Source organism: Aythya marila, assembly GCF_965140915.1.
Source record: "Aythya marila genome assembly, chromosome: 1".
NCBI lineage: Eukaryota > Metazoa > Chordata > Aves > Anseriformes > Anatidae > Aythya > Aythya marila.
Window position 1 is genome coordinate 86,160,060 of NC_139042.1, and position 14,514 is coordinate 86,174,573.

The window sequence follows — 14,514 nt, forward strand, 5'->3', positions numbered from 1 at the left end:
GGTTCCAAGAGTCCTACAGGTGCACTGTTTATTCAGCTGTGGTCTTAAACAGCAACGTTTATAAAATGAAAACTCATTTTTAGCTGTAAAGTACCTACGGTGCTATTGGATTGTACAGAAATATTACATAAATTACTGTGTAAGTAAAAACCCCATATTCCATGTTCTATGTTTCTACGGATAGGCTAATATTTGACTACTGCATTCATTGGATGTGCTCTAAACATGGTACTTGTCATCAGCTTTCATGGGACGTGCCACTCATTTTATACAGAAGTCAAACAACCTTCACTGAACCAAATTCCACAAGGAATATACAAATGAATCACAGCTGAACCAGAGTTAACTTCTCTGCTACTTTATCTCTGGCAAGACCACGGAAAATAAGATTCCAGACCTGTTCCAGTACTTACTAATGGAATTTGTATTTTAATTCTGATGAGCATTTACATTTAGAAGTACCTCTATGACATTACAGAGGGAGACAAATTTAAAACTTATCAATCAACATACAACAGAGGTTTCTGCCACAGACATTTAAAATCTTGATTTTCATTCAAATGTAAGTCAGCTGTATTTTGAAATTTGTATGCCCATAGCAAAATAGAATTTCCCATCAGCTCTTAAAATTATTCTTACTTTCTGAAAAATAGCATCAACAGCAGTATCACACTTTGGGGAACACCAAATTAGAGAGTTATGAGATGATGGCATAAAATGCAAAACAGGAATCAAAAACAAAAGAAATCAGAAATATCAGACTATCTGGGGCATGAGATCTTCCTACTGCCATATAACCCTTTGTAAATCCTTGCATGGAATTTCCAGGGGCTGAGTAAAGGCGAGATGAAAGTTTAGATGCTGTTAAACCTTCTCATACCATGGTTAGTTACAAAGTGAAGCATAATTCAGCATGACTTGGGGTTGTGGATTTTTGGGCTAAAGTGAACTGCCTGAAACCATTCTGGAAATTTGTTACAGAACTGGGAAATAAACTGACCCAATTGCAAGACCAGTTTTTCTGTCATTGGAATAAAAATATGTTTTATTGAGTGCTGGTAAGCAACACCTCTTGGTAATGTCAAAAAAAAACAAACAACCCATACAAGATATTTATTTTTTTTTTTAGAATTTCATCTGGTTTAGGGGCACATTTGCCAAATTCACATTTGAGTATCCCAGAATACAACCAAGGATGAAACTGACCCTTTGATGAAAAATATTCCAACTGCACAGGGCTGCATGATAATGCTGCACTGACAGTATGCTGGGATTTTGTAACTGCCGAAAGAATTTCAGGAGAATAAACTTCACTGGCAATCAGTGGGGACTTCTTCTACTAAATCCCTTAAGCACTTCTGAAAATTTCATCCTGTGAGCCTCACGTACCCAGTGCCAGAGAAAAGAAGGAAAGCCTGGAATTCGATCCCTAGTATTACACCAAGAGATTGAACTTGGGTTGGTTTGTTTTGCGCCGGGCTTTATTAGAAATTTACTTTTTTATATTATCATGTGGATATTTACTAAAGGAAAATATTTTGCAACATTATGTTTAACTTACTAGCATATAAAATATAGCTATTCTAAGGTCAGTGTTACAGTTCTGCAAAAGCATATTTATCAGACCCATTGCTAAGAGTCATAGCAAGTTAGTCTTCTTATAGTAATTTATTAGCCAAATTGGAAATATAGCAATGCTTTCACAACACCTTTAATGCAGAGCTTTAGGCTGAACTCTCAGTTCCTTTGAGACTATGAATCAATGGTAATTAAATGAACCCCTCAGGCACCTGGGTGGCAGCTTAATTATACATGCAGCAACTGCTAAACATGGGTCATTCCATTTTGTGAAAGCTTTTCCTGCTAATAAGCAGCAACTTCTGAAAAGCCCTTCACCCTGCTCTTCATCAGACGCCTGTCCTATCTTGAAGGTAATGATACACGTCCATCTTAAAACGAGCAAGAAGTGTTTGCCACCAAGCTCTGCTTTAGGGGACTTCTTTTCATGGGAAGATTTGTTCTGGCCTTCACCAGAGTTAAGTTTCTTTTGGCTCTTCCCCACCGCATTTAAAGTAACATGTTGGGGGCTTCTCCAGAATCAAGAATTGTGTAGTTCTTTCCTGAAAGCAAATATGCCAGTCCCATGAATGACAGCCTTTCAAAAGGCAAGTCCAAACACATATTGAAGAGTTGCATATTCATGGACATTCAGTGATTTGCAAGGCTTTAATTACAATAAACCATACCACTTTATGCTTTGCATGTTTCTCAGGTTGTCACTCTTCTGTTCTTTTCTATTTAAAATTCTGAAACGGACTACAAAATTTGTGTGAACTGTAGCCCCTAGCTTATTTTGAAATCCAAGTTATGTATATAAAAATTTACTTGTCCTCTAAGGTAAGAGAGTAAGTTTAATAATGCCTATAACTAGGCCAACCTGTGGACAGAATACAAGAAAAGTATGAAAAAGGACCTTGAAGGACTAACCAGCTGAAGGCCAGGAGAGACAAGTTAACAGGCAGAATGTTTACTGTGGAGGTCATATAGCAAACTTAGGCAAAATTCAACATATGGCTGGCGATAAAAAGTGTTAATGGTGTTCCCAGGATGCAAAATCATCTCCTCTGTAACCTCATGGAGTTGGCTGATACGTTAAAAAATATATATATATTTAATCTAACCTGCATATATATATATATAAAGGAAGTTCTTGAATATTTTCTTTTGCGGCACCTCCAAGAAAGGTTTGGGAACACATCACATTTTATTGACTTCACATCTGTTCAGATGTGGTTTGCACTTAAAGATCAGATCTTTTAAAAGTAGCAAAGCCAGAAAGTCAACATGCTTTGATGTGATTATCAAAGGAAATCACCCATTTAAAAAAAACGGTGTAATAGTTACACCTGGCATGCCTACAATAATTTCACAGGCTGGGACAATAGAGCTACACACTAGATTCTCCTAACGTTACACAATACACAAACGTTTATTTGTTAAGGATTACCATTTCCTATTATTATCCTTCAGGTTTAAAGTCCTAGCATCCTAATGTTCATTGGGTTGATTTACAAACTGAGAAGTTATTTTTCAACAAAAATCTAAGTATAGTTCATGTTTAAGTGTTTCTATTCTTGCCACTGAGATAGGCTGCACTTCCACATCCAGGGACTTCTATTGCGTTCCCATCTTCAGAATCTGAAAACACTCCTCAGAAGGTAACATTGTTCTGCTTTTTACACAGTTTGCAAAAAAGAATACATATACATAAAGCTTTTAAACTCCTGCATTTTTAAATCCGAAATAAAAATTGAGAGCTGAAAGCAGCACCTACTGCAGGAAAAATTCAGGGATTTTGGGGCTACATGTAGGAGCCCTGAATCACAACACTGGTCTATTTCTACCAGTGCCAAATTGCAGAAAAAGAATTTTGTAAATAGTTTTTTTATCTAATTAAACTGAGTTCACAAGTGACACTTAAATCACAGAATATACAAACACAAGGATGGTGTCTCCAAGCAAAAATATTTGCAAGAACAAAGACTGTTAACCAAATTCCTTAAATACTTCTCCTTAGATACAAGTGTGAAGAATGTGCTAAAGTATTCAGTGTAAGCGCCACTGCATGTTTCTGAAAACATCCATTCTCAGAAAATCTACCTAGGTATAACCTTGAAAGATGAACAGACTTCAGTGCATAATTACAATTCCCCACTGGAAAGCCCATGATGAGTGGAGAATTATTCAGTGGCAGAATCAAGCTAATTACAGATAAAACAGGATGCAAAGTTTTGTACTTTCAACCACAGAAGCTTGCCAGTTACACAAAAGTTTTAGTTCATTACTTCAGTGCTGCGTGGATTACAAATACTTTTCACTGCGTATCATTCAAGTTTCTTTATATTGCCTTTTCATAATGACTGTCACAAAAACATGTTTGTATTTCTGATCATCAGCTGTCAAAATTCAATCTTTGTTACTACATCCATGCTGAACTTTTTCATTGTGTTACAAGAATTTTCACCTAGTGTTTATTTTTTTATTTTATTTTTTATAAATCCAGAGATTAAGTCTGTTCATTAGTGGAATTCACCCATCCTTATAAGCCTAAAAGTAAACATGCTCAAAAAAACTGAGGTTTGACACAGTTCCAGAAAGCATGTGAGCACAAATCTAAACTTGAGATAAATTAACAGTTGAGACACTGCAACTGTGTCAGAAATTTAACCCTGTAATTAAACACCAAATAGCAAACATTAAAATATTTTAATAAAACTCCAAATTGTACCGCTTAATAAACTGTTTGCTTTGGTAACTTATTGGCCTACTAAGAAAATGATGAGCAAATGATTTAGCTATCAGGTTACAACAAGCTTAAGCGGAGATGTAAGTGAAGTGACAGGCAGCAAACCATACGCCAGCTGTGAGAACTGCCATGTCAGACCATGCGCATCGCTACTGTAGGAGTGACTAGAGACTTTTGAACATAGCCAAAAGCTGGGGTGAAATGAAGCTAAATGCTTATTGTGATGATCTCATTTAAACACAGCAACCCCCAGGGTTCAGGAGTCAACCTAACAAACTATCAGCTATTCCAGCTCTGGCACAGTTTGTCATCTGAGCTTTCACTGTTCTTAATACAGGACAATCCTGCTTGCATGTTGTTGAGCTGCAAAACTGTGGCTGGCATTGGATGTAGCTTCAGTAATGCACATAGAGAAAAGAGCTGGTCAAAGAGCGTAAAGATGAGAAATATGCAGGGAATGTTCATTTTGTTCCTGATCCGCTGTTTTGTCTCCTAACCAAGAGACCTGCAGGCTGCCCAGCACTTCTGCCTTGTCAGGAAGGTGCAAAGCAGCGGCAGCAGGAGGTCCCTCAGATGAGAGGTTTCCATGCACCCAGCAGCATTTTGGGGGTGGAGGGGGTGTTTTTCTACTTCTGAAGCTGCAAATCAGCTCATGGCTTGGTAATAAAATCTTCCTGGCAGCCCACACGACCAGGGCAAGTACTTACAGCAGAGGGCTTTCTGCAGCCTGCGGAGCTTCATGGCAGTTCTGTATGCCGAGAACCTGACGTTGTTCAGGTCCGCTGTGGGGGGAAAACACCAGAAAAAAAAACGATTAGCTTTACACCTTAGACATAACCAGACTCACGATGAGGATGCTCAGTTGAACTCAAACATTGCGATCAGTGGTTCAAAGGACAGAGGGAAAAATGGTGTGTTAGAAACCATACTTCACTGAGCAAAAGCACTCAAACCTTGGCAATCAATCATTCAAAAGAAACCCAGCAAGTCCTAAAGCGTTACTTCCTTTCTTTCAAAGGTTCTGAACTTAAGAGCACTTGAAAGGACACCACCACCCACTGCAGCAGCATTGTCTGAAAACACCGCAGCCTTTCACAGGGTCGGCACTGCAAGGGATAAGGATTTGGATCTCCTCCCTCCCTGCCTGAGGTGCCCAGCCAGGTTGCTTGCCAGCAGCCAGATGCACAGAGCTCCTGGGCAATGCAGGCAACTATCAGCTACTGCTGAGACTCTAAAAAATAATGCCTCTTTTGTGCTCCCCCACCTGAGCAGACAGCAGCATGCTCTGCAAGGTGCAGGGTGCCAGCAGGGAGCCAGCCGAGCCTCCAGAGCACCTTGGAAACTGCAGGGAGCCCAGAGGCCATGGGAGAAGGGCAAGGAACAGGAGCAGCCTAGGGCCAGTTTCACTGCGGCCTTCTCCTGCAGGTCACCAAACCAGATCACTTGCAGGAGTCCCCAGTGTAGAGGGAACAATTTAGCCATGGGTTGTCAGGACACTGCAGAGAAAAGGCAGCCACATCCCCAGCCAGCAGCACGCTGAGCAGATAACCAACCCACTCGGCACGGGGGAGGCTCGGTCAGGGCTGCGCGAGCATAGCTCAGCACTGCCTTATGGCTACCTCCCCTGCAGGACACGGCCCTGCTCGGCAGTTTGAGAAGCAGGCTGTGGACAGAACTAGAAACAAAGGAGGGGTTTCAAGCAAAACTTGTCTTGGACTTTGTACGACCAGGAAACTGGATTTGCACCTTTGTCTTCTGCCTGCCTGTGCGAAACCAGACTGCAGATGATGTGCTTGCTCTGATCCTGACACTGGCTTTGCTGCGAGCGGCCGTGGGCAAACCCATTTATTTACAAGAAGAATAGACAGATAGACTGGGCGTGAGGTCAAAGCTACGGTGGCTGGAGCTCCTGCAGGTGTATCAGCCAGCTCATTTACAGCCAGGCTGGCACACCAGCACCACACTGCAGGTACACCACTGCTTGTGTTACTCAGAAGCAAACCCAAGGCGCAGAAGCGAGCACGACATCCTGGCAAAGGGCTTCTAAACGTTTATGGGAGCAGGCTGACACACACCTAAACTGTGCACAGGGGCAAGCTGCTAACTTCAGCAAAGAGAAAAGGGGCTGGCTGCTCTTCTGGGGGCAACTAAATGAGCCAATGCCATTTCCCAAAGGGCACTACCACCCCCTCACAGGGATGCTGAGGGAATTAGACTGCAGCTGGGGCACCCTCCTTGCCACCCCAGTCCCACACATACCCACGGGGCACTGCTACCCCCCCGGCACCTCCTTGCTCTGGGTTGTGTGCTGGCACTTTACAGTGCTGCAGCTTTGCTCACACCAACACGGGCTCTGCTGGCTCCTATTCCCAGCAATGTTGCTGGATGCGTTTAGTTTAATACTAATAGTGAAACCTGCCAAGCCTAAGGGGTTAAGAATGGGATGGCGTTTGGAAAATGTTAATACCTCTGTAAATACAAAAAGAAAGAGAAAAAAACCGTGATATTGGCTCCCAGCAGAGGTCCATTTAGCCCAATCAATAAGCTGCCTCCCAGACTGGAGAGACAGACTATTACTGAAAACAGGGCAAATACAGAACGGTTCCTTGCAGGAGGATGCACTGAGGTACTGTAAAGGTGTTCGTGATGTGGCAGCTTTGGTATAACTATCCAGGCATCATTTACAATGCTGTATGGGTATAGGTAGCAGAGGGAATATAGCCTCAATTACATAAATTTTAATTAAGCTGTTCTGAATGAGTAATTTGAGGTCTGATAATTCAGTAGTTTTGAATACCTTAATAAAGATGTGAAGTGTTTCTAAAACACGTCTTACAGCAGAAGGGAAACTTTCAGCTTTGTATATAATTTCTTTTGCTGTGAACAGCCCCATACACCTTTTTAATGGGCAGTTCTCTTGGGCATTGTTCCTGCCAGCTCGCTCTCTCACAATTATCCTGACAGGTCCACAAGCATTAATGTGGTGTGGAATAGAGTGCGCAATTTAAATAAAGCAACTTAATTTGTCTTCAGGAGAAATTAATAAAGCAGTCCCTTGCAAACACACCGTGACTTCAGTTACATTTTGTACCTTGTTGTAAGGCTACACTTGCATTCTGAAAAACAAACAAACAAATAATATCCCAAGTAGTAGCAATATGACTTGTTAAACATAAGATCGGTCAAAATTAATTGGATTCGAGGCTTATATATGCTAGGTTATGGCTAGCATTTCAGAACACGAAGAAGTTTTCCCTGAATTTCAACTGCATATTCTGAAAAAGCTTCTCTATTTATTATTTACATTTTAAAGAAGCATTAGTAAATATGTACACATATTTCAGGCCTTAATCAAGGCAGAAAGTACAAATCATGAAAACACTTAATCATCAAAGTGCTGCTTTACATCTATTTTCCTGTACACGTAACATGCTGAATTTCTTATCAACCCTTCTGTCATGAAGCACCTGCTGTAAATGACCAACAAGCAATGTTGAGAGCTAATTTCGGAGCCCTCACCTTAGGTTTTGGGAAAGCAGGAGCAACGTTAGCTCTTTGCTCTATATGCTGAGGCTGGGCAGCCATAGCATGCCTCTGCTCCCACCTTTTATCAGCACTAGCCCAACACCTTGTTTTTGTCAACTGCCCACCTCCCGTCCTCGTTATGCTACCACTACCACACTCCTAATGGATGGCTAGCTGATCAGGTCAAGGCAGTCATTTGCTATGTCACTGTCATTCCATGTCACATCTTTGCCTCAGATTTTAGTACTTTCATTTTATTTTATATTTGGGACTCCTTTAGATGCCTTTCCTGACCTCACTTTCAGCCAGGTTGTGTCTGTACCTTTCATCTGCCTCTTCTTCCATTTCAGCAAAAGTATCACATTCTAACTATTTTAAATCACACACACACAAAAAAAAAAAAAAAAAAAAAAAAAAAAAAAAAAAGACAATAATAAGAGGTTTTATGGCTCCTGAAAGACAAGTGTAATAGCATTTTATAACTACACGACAGGAATTTAAATTCTGACTTGGACTACAATGAGGGAAGACTGTTCTATGGAGAGGGCAACACAGCAAATGCCCACAGAATTGTAGAATGGCTGAGGCTGGCAGGGAGCTCTGGAGGTACCACCCAGCGCAGGCTGCCCAGGGCCATGCCCAGGCAGCTTTTGAAGATCTCCAAGGAGGAGACCCCACAGCTCTCTGGGCAGCCTGTGCCAGTGCTCCTCACCCACAAAGCACAGAAGTGCTGCCTGGTGCTCAAACTGGAGCCCAGGAGGCTGCCTCTGTGCCTGCTGCCTCTTGTCTTGGCACTGGGCACCGCTGAAAAGAGCCTGGCTCCCTCTTCTTTGTACCATCCCTTCAGATATTTGCACACATTGGCATGGGGCCCCGAGCACAAGGATGTGGACCTGTTATAGAACGGGTCCAGAGGAGGGCCACGAAGAGTACCAAGGTGCGGGAGCCCCTCTCCTATGAAGACAGGCTGAGAGAGTTGGGGCTGTTCAGCCTGAAGAAGAGAAGGCCCTGGGGTTACCTTATAGCAGCCTTCCAGTACCTAAAGGGAGCCTACAGGAAAGCTGGGGAGGGACTCTTTGCCAGGGAGTGGAGTGATAGGACAAGAGGGAATGGTTTTAAACTAAAAGAGGGGAGATTTAGATTAGATATAAGGAAGAAATTATCTACTCTGAGAGTGGCGAGGCACAGGAACAGGGTGCCCAGCAAAGCTGTAGATGTACCTTCCCTGGATGTGTTCAAGACTTTCCTACCCCTAAGCTACTGCTGAGAAGAATGCACTGCTCCACGGAGCAGCAAGGGGAAGCCCAGCTCTCTTCTAATTGGGCCCCAAATGCTCCCCTTGCTGGTGTATGACTCCATTTAAGTGAGCTGTACAACATAAGACTGTCAGGTAACGAGGCTTGGTAACTCTGCTTGCTAACGTTAGTGGTAACGTCACTGGTAACAGCAATGGAGGAAAACTGGAGTAAGGCAGCATAAGGCACTGCTTGGCTGCAAGCCAGGCATTACTGCTGGGAATATGTGAAGGAGGGAGGAATGTGGCACAAGCAGCAACAAACTTCCAACAGTTTATAAAAACACTACTAGCTCATCCTTTCCTTTTTTTTTTTTTTTTTTTTTCCCTTCCTGGCTCCCAAGGGAAATTATCTGTTGCTTTCTTCACTCCCAAACAGACCACTACAGACTCAGGACCCACTGATTGTTGATTCCACAGAGCATTTTCCACCTCTAAGAAGGTAGGAGAAAATGAAGTACACCAAACATGCACTTCTCCAGCCTTTCTTCCCACTCCTAGAAGGAGTGCACAGCCCCTCATCCAAATGAGATGATAAGAGGTCTGAAAAGTCCTTGGAGTGTATGAGACTTTTGGGTTGTTTTGGTGATACTCCAACCCCAGCCCTACTCCTCACTGCTCAGAAGGTAACTTCCATGCTTTGATCGGAAAATGTAGATGCTCAAGAGCATAATCTAATTATGTTCTGTATTGGAAAAGACCACCTGCCCCCTAGAAATGAACAGACTGAGAAAAACGTGGCAGCGCTGTATTTGGTGACATTTGTAGTACAACCAGGAGGAAAAAGTAGTTCTCATGCCACTCAGTTCTTTGTTTAAGGAGTAGAAATGCTTCCAGGGGAGAAGTTTGAGGATTATACTACAAAAGACCTGTAAGAAAAGGGCAGGCGCTGATACCTTAGCAGCAATAAGCAATGTCCACCAACACAACAGGAAGATCTCTCCATGATCTTTCTCAGCTTCTACCACAGCCCTCTCTCTCTCACTGTCACTGTGAAAGATTTTGAAATGCTAAGGTATAAATGAGCCTTGGAAATTCGGAAATCTCCTTTCGCAGCTTTCTTCTTTTCATTACAGACACGACACGCTCCTTCACAGCAACTAATGTGGTGAGGAGAAGGTTATCTAGAAGACTGATCTCCTCTGTGTCCATCAGATGCCTACAAATTATTCAACAAAAACTAATGCTCCTTACACATGCAGCTTTAATGAAAAGGACTCCAGTCTTTTGGTAGGAAGAACTTAAATCAGAACTATTGCTGAAAGACAATCAGACAATTAAAGCCAATTAATCCCGTCTAATTAACCTCTCCTGCATAATTCTGCATGTTGTGAGTAATCTCAGAATGTAAGGGCTACGCTTTTCCTCAAAAGAGCTAAGACATAAACAGATTTTTCAATGCTGCCTTTCTACGGTATTGTAGAAACAGCAATAATTACATCTAGCAGGTCCTTATGACAGTGGCTAATCAGGTAAAAATCACTCATTTGAGAAGTGATCCATGATTTGCATCAAAAATTTGAACCACCTGCTGGATTGTCCCACTGACTACTGACACTGTATCAACAAATTAGATGTTGTAGACTTTTTTAATTATTATTATTCCATGCTAAATTCTATATTATACATTGCAATATCATAATTGTTTTAATAGCAAAACCAGATCCTCATATTCTTGACCCTTTATTGCATGAAATAAGGTGACTTTTATGGCTAAAAGCAATAAAAAAAAAGGGCAATAAGTTAAAAAAAAAAAAAGAAAAAAAAAGGCCATTTTTAACAAGAGAAGTAGTGCCCAGTGTGGAGGTGTATTTGTTTCTTCAGCAGCATGCATCTATGACCCAGACGATTGGTTTTAGGTAATGTGTTATAACTGAACTGCTTTCCATGGCCGTTCTTTAAAAGAATATTCACTGCACAGCTGCTCCAGCTGCTGTTAGTGCTGAATGACTGGGATGTTTCATTTGACAATGCCCTGTCCTCTAACACAGGCTCATCTGGCTGAGCATTTAAAAGCTCTGGGACAGGCCAGACTCTCACCTCCCAAAGGTAGTTGATAAAACGTGTCTCTCACACACACAATGTAATCAGAAGGCATTTTAGAATTCCTTTCTACCTGGAAACTACCTTGTCTTTTAGTTTAGAGAGGTCGCTTGTTTATAGTATTGTGAATATTATTCTAATCACTTTTTAATTGACAAGGACAAAACACAGTCATTTCACATGATTTTATGGACACTATTTTTTCCACTGCCTGGATCCCATCAAACTGAAACGAGCAGCTTGCATGCTTCAGGTGGTAACTATCATCACAAGAGCAAAATTTGTCAAGTTAACAACTAGACCTCATTAGGTCAAATCCTCATCTGGCCAGCCTCATCAAACCCTCATCTTCATTTAATGAGATTTACATTTTTTGTGTTCCCCCCCCCCCCCCCGGTTTTGTTTTGTTTGGCTTTTTTGTTTTTAAACTCTCACTTCTTTGCAAGCAAAAAGATATGAACCTACATCAATATATCTCAAAACCTGAGAGCATTACACTACCATAGTATGACTTCTTCAAATAGCTGTTCATAAATATAGTGCTAGCAGAGGATAAGCTATTTGGGGAATTACATGTCACTGTTGTCTCTGATAATGCCTACCTAACAGAGGTTAAAAACTGTTTACTGTACAATCCTGAACGAACCATAATTCCACCACCAGCCACTAACCCTTCACATGTTTCATCAAACTAATAGCACCCTGACTTTTCAAAAAGTTTCATCTCACACCAATTCAATGTAGCTGTGATTCCCTGACCAGTAGATAAGAGCGCTGGATACATTCCTGCTGCCCCAAACGCTTATATAAATCTTCTAATGATGCCCTACAGTGCCATATATCACCTCTGTAGGAACTGTAATTTAAAAATGCAAATGAGACAAATGCATAAAGGAAAGAAATTAATCAAGAAACATTGCTTAATATTAGCTGAGTCCTAGCCATTGACTCTTTCATTATAACAATAATTAATGCTATCATCTACATTGCTTTGAGGATAAATAATGGTAAACAGTGATATTAAATATGTAGACATGTAGCTTAACCACTGTCCACAAAGAGATATGGGGTGTTGTATTATAACCACTCTATCGAGTAGAACAGCCAAGAATGTCTCTGCAAATTAATTAATAAGTGGGAGGTACTCAGGGCACCAAAGTGCTAATGACTGCATTTAGACCAAGAAGTGGATGAACACCACAGCATGTGCCAGCATACCGATAACCTGATCAATTGACAAGGCCCTTGGGAATTTAGTTTCAGTATGGCATGGCTTTTCCTCAGTCTGGAAGTCCAAGAGTGTAACACCCAGGTACACCTAGGTTATACCCCATTATGGGGCCAGGCCATAGTCAGAGTTTACAGTCAGGTCAGCAACAGCCTATGTGCTAGCTGAGATCAGTCTTAACAAAAAATCCTACAATAAATAGCAAACAACTTCAAAACTATTAAGGAATGATCTCCATTTGCAAACCAAGAGGGTAATGCTCTTGAGCAAAACATTTCCATATGGCTAGCTGTTTTACAGCAGAACATTACTTTGCCCTCTCTCTAATTTCCTCCTTTAGTGCTAATAGACCTATGGTTTAGTTTCCAAGGGACGCAAGGTCCTTGAAACACAACGGTCCCTACCACTGGTAGCTCATCAGCAAATTAAGGCTTCTCTGCCATAGCTACGTGTACTGACTGTTAGGTGTACATTTGCACAAGATGCAGCCATACCCTTTAGAAAGACGACATACTCCATGTCCGATGACTATCCAAGGGTGTTAGAACCCAAGCAATCCTATTTTCCCAAAATGAAAAATTTTATTACGCCAATTACAGTTACCTTGACAATGACATCAGTGGATAAGCAACATTTTTTTTAAAAAAAAAAAAAAAAAAAAAAGCTTGCACGTATCATCTCCTTGGATTTCAGTAGAAATCAGATGATGTGTAAGATAGGCACATGTCTTATTAATACATGCATGGAAATCAATTAGTTGAAAAGGGATAAAATCTCAGAAAAGCAAGAGAAGCAACAGATAGTGTAATAGTTTTGTAATAGAAATGTAGAATTTATGGCATGGAGGGGCCAAGAGTTTAACCTCTTCAGGCAGCATTTCAGAAGGACACATCGAAACGCAAACCAAAAAGGGCAATGACATTTATCTTCCTCGGTCATTCACAGTTTGAAGCTCCCATTGCTGTATGGGGCAGCCAGCCACAAGATCACCACAGCGGCTGCTGCCGAAACTGGTGGAGGCTTTGTGGTGCCTCTCAGCATTTTCTCACCTTGTGTTAAGCAGCTGAGACATTTCTTCCATACATGCCATGGAGAACCGCCACCCCCACACCCCAAATTAAATGGAAAGCTGTCACCAGCTGCAGTGCACTGGAGTCTGCAAGGATGTGGGTGGGTTTTTTTAACCCTCTTGTCCTACCTTGGGAAATTAGCAGAGAGAAACAGATGCCTCCTGACTGCATCCTGCTATTGCAGTTATTGTTTACAGAGTCTCAGGAAACTCATCTTGTCATCCCATGGGAAGACTGGAGGAGGGGGACACTAACAGTATGGCACGACAGACCAAGTTCTCCTGGACCACCACTGCTAAGGTTAGAGACATTATCAGCTTAAAGGCAAAATGCTGTCACTCTGAGCTAAGCTGTCTGCAATTAAATGCTCACACTCAGAAGACAAACTGAAAAAAAAAAAAAAAAAAAAAAAAAAAGGTAAGCAGTCCTAAACTACTTTGATTCCTGCTCTCCTGGTCTCAAAGGTCCTTGAATTTTCCAGGACAACAAAATAATGCAAATTCTCATTTCAGTGATGCCCTGGAGCCATCATGAAGGATGAGAAAATTTGTAAGGGGGCTGTAAAAGAACAGTGTACAAAAGCAGATCTGCTGCAGGGCAACTGCTCTTGGAAAGAAAAGCTGCCAGAGCAGTTCTGGGTACTTTGAAGACTTTCAGAGGGAAGTTGGAACAACAGGGGAGTGGTTCATAACGGTGCTACACAAACTGGGGGTGACTCTTGGCAGCCAAACCCCTGAGACTCACATGTCACTGATTTTTACTACCTCTCCATTTCACCACTTGTTTTTTCACTATGTTATTCATTTACATAGCTAAGCAAGCTGTAACAACATCTGGTGGATAAATTAAATGATACAGCTAAGGTCATTGCTGCAATTACCTATTGCCACTTCGATGTGACCATTAAGCAACAATTATGTCATTTAATATTGACGGCTCGTTATGTAACTTTAAGTACCCATAACTTTAAATGAAGAGTGAAAATTGCCCAACTTGAGTCAGCAATAGATGCTTCATTAAAACTGATAAAATTGCTATGTTGTTTAAA

The 14,514-nt window shown here is 41.4% G+C and overlaps 1 protein-coding gene across 11 annotated transcripts in view; it reads right to left on the reverse strand.

Moving 5' to 3' along the window:
* DMD (dystrophin) overlaps nt 1-14,514 on the reverse strand; it is a 1,245,415-nt gene that overhangs the window by 63,888 nt on the left and 1,167,013 nt on the right. For all 11 annotated transcript variants that reach the window (XM_082770266.1, XM_082770264.1, XM_082770258.1 and 8 more), the window contains one exon: nt 5,014-5,088. In XM_082770266.1, coding sequence (XP_082626392.1) covers nt 5,014-5,088 — 75 coding nt within the window. The remainder of the gene's footprint in view (nt 1-5,013; nt 5,089-14,514) is intronic.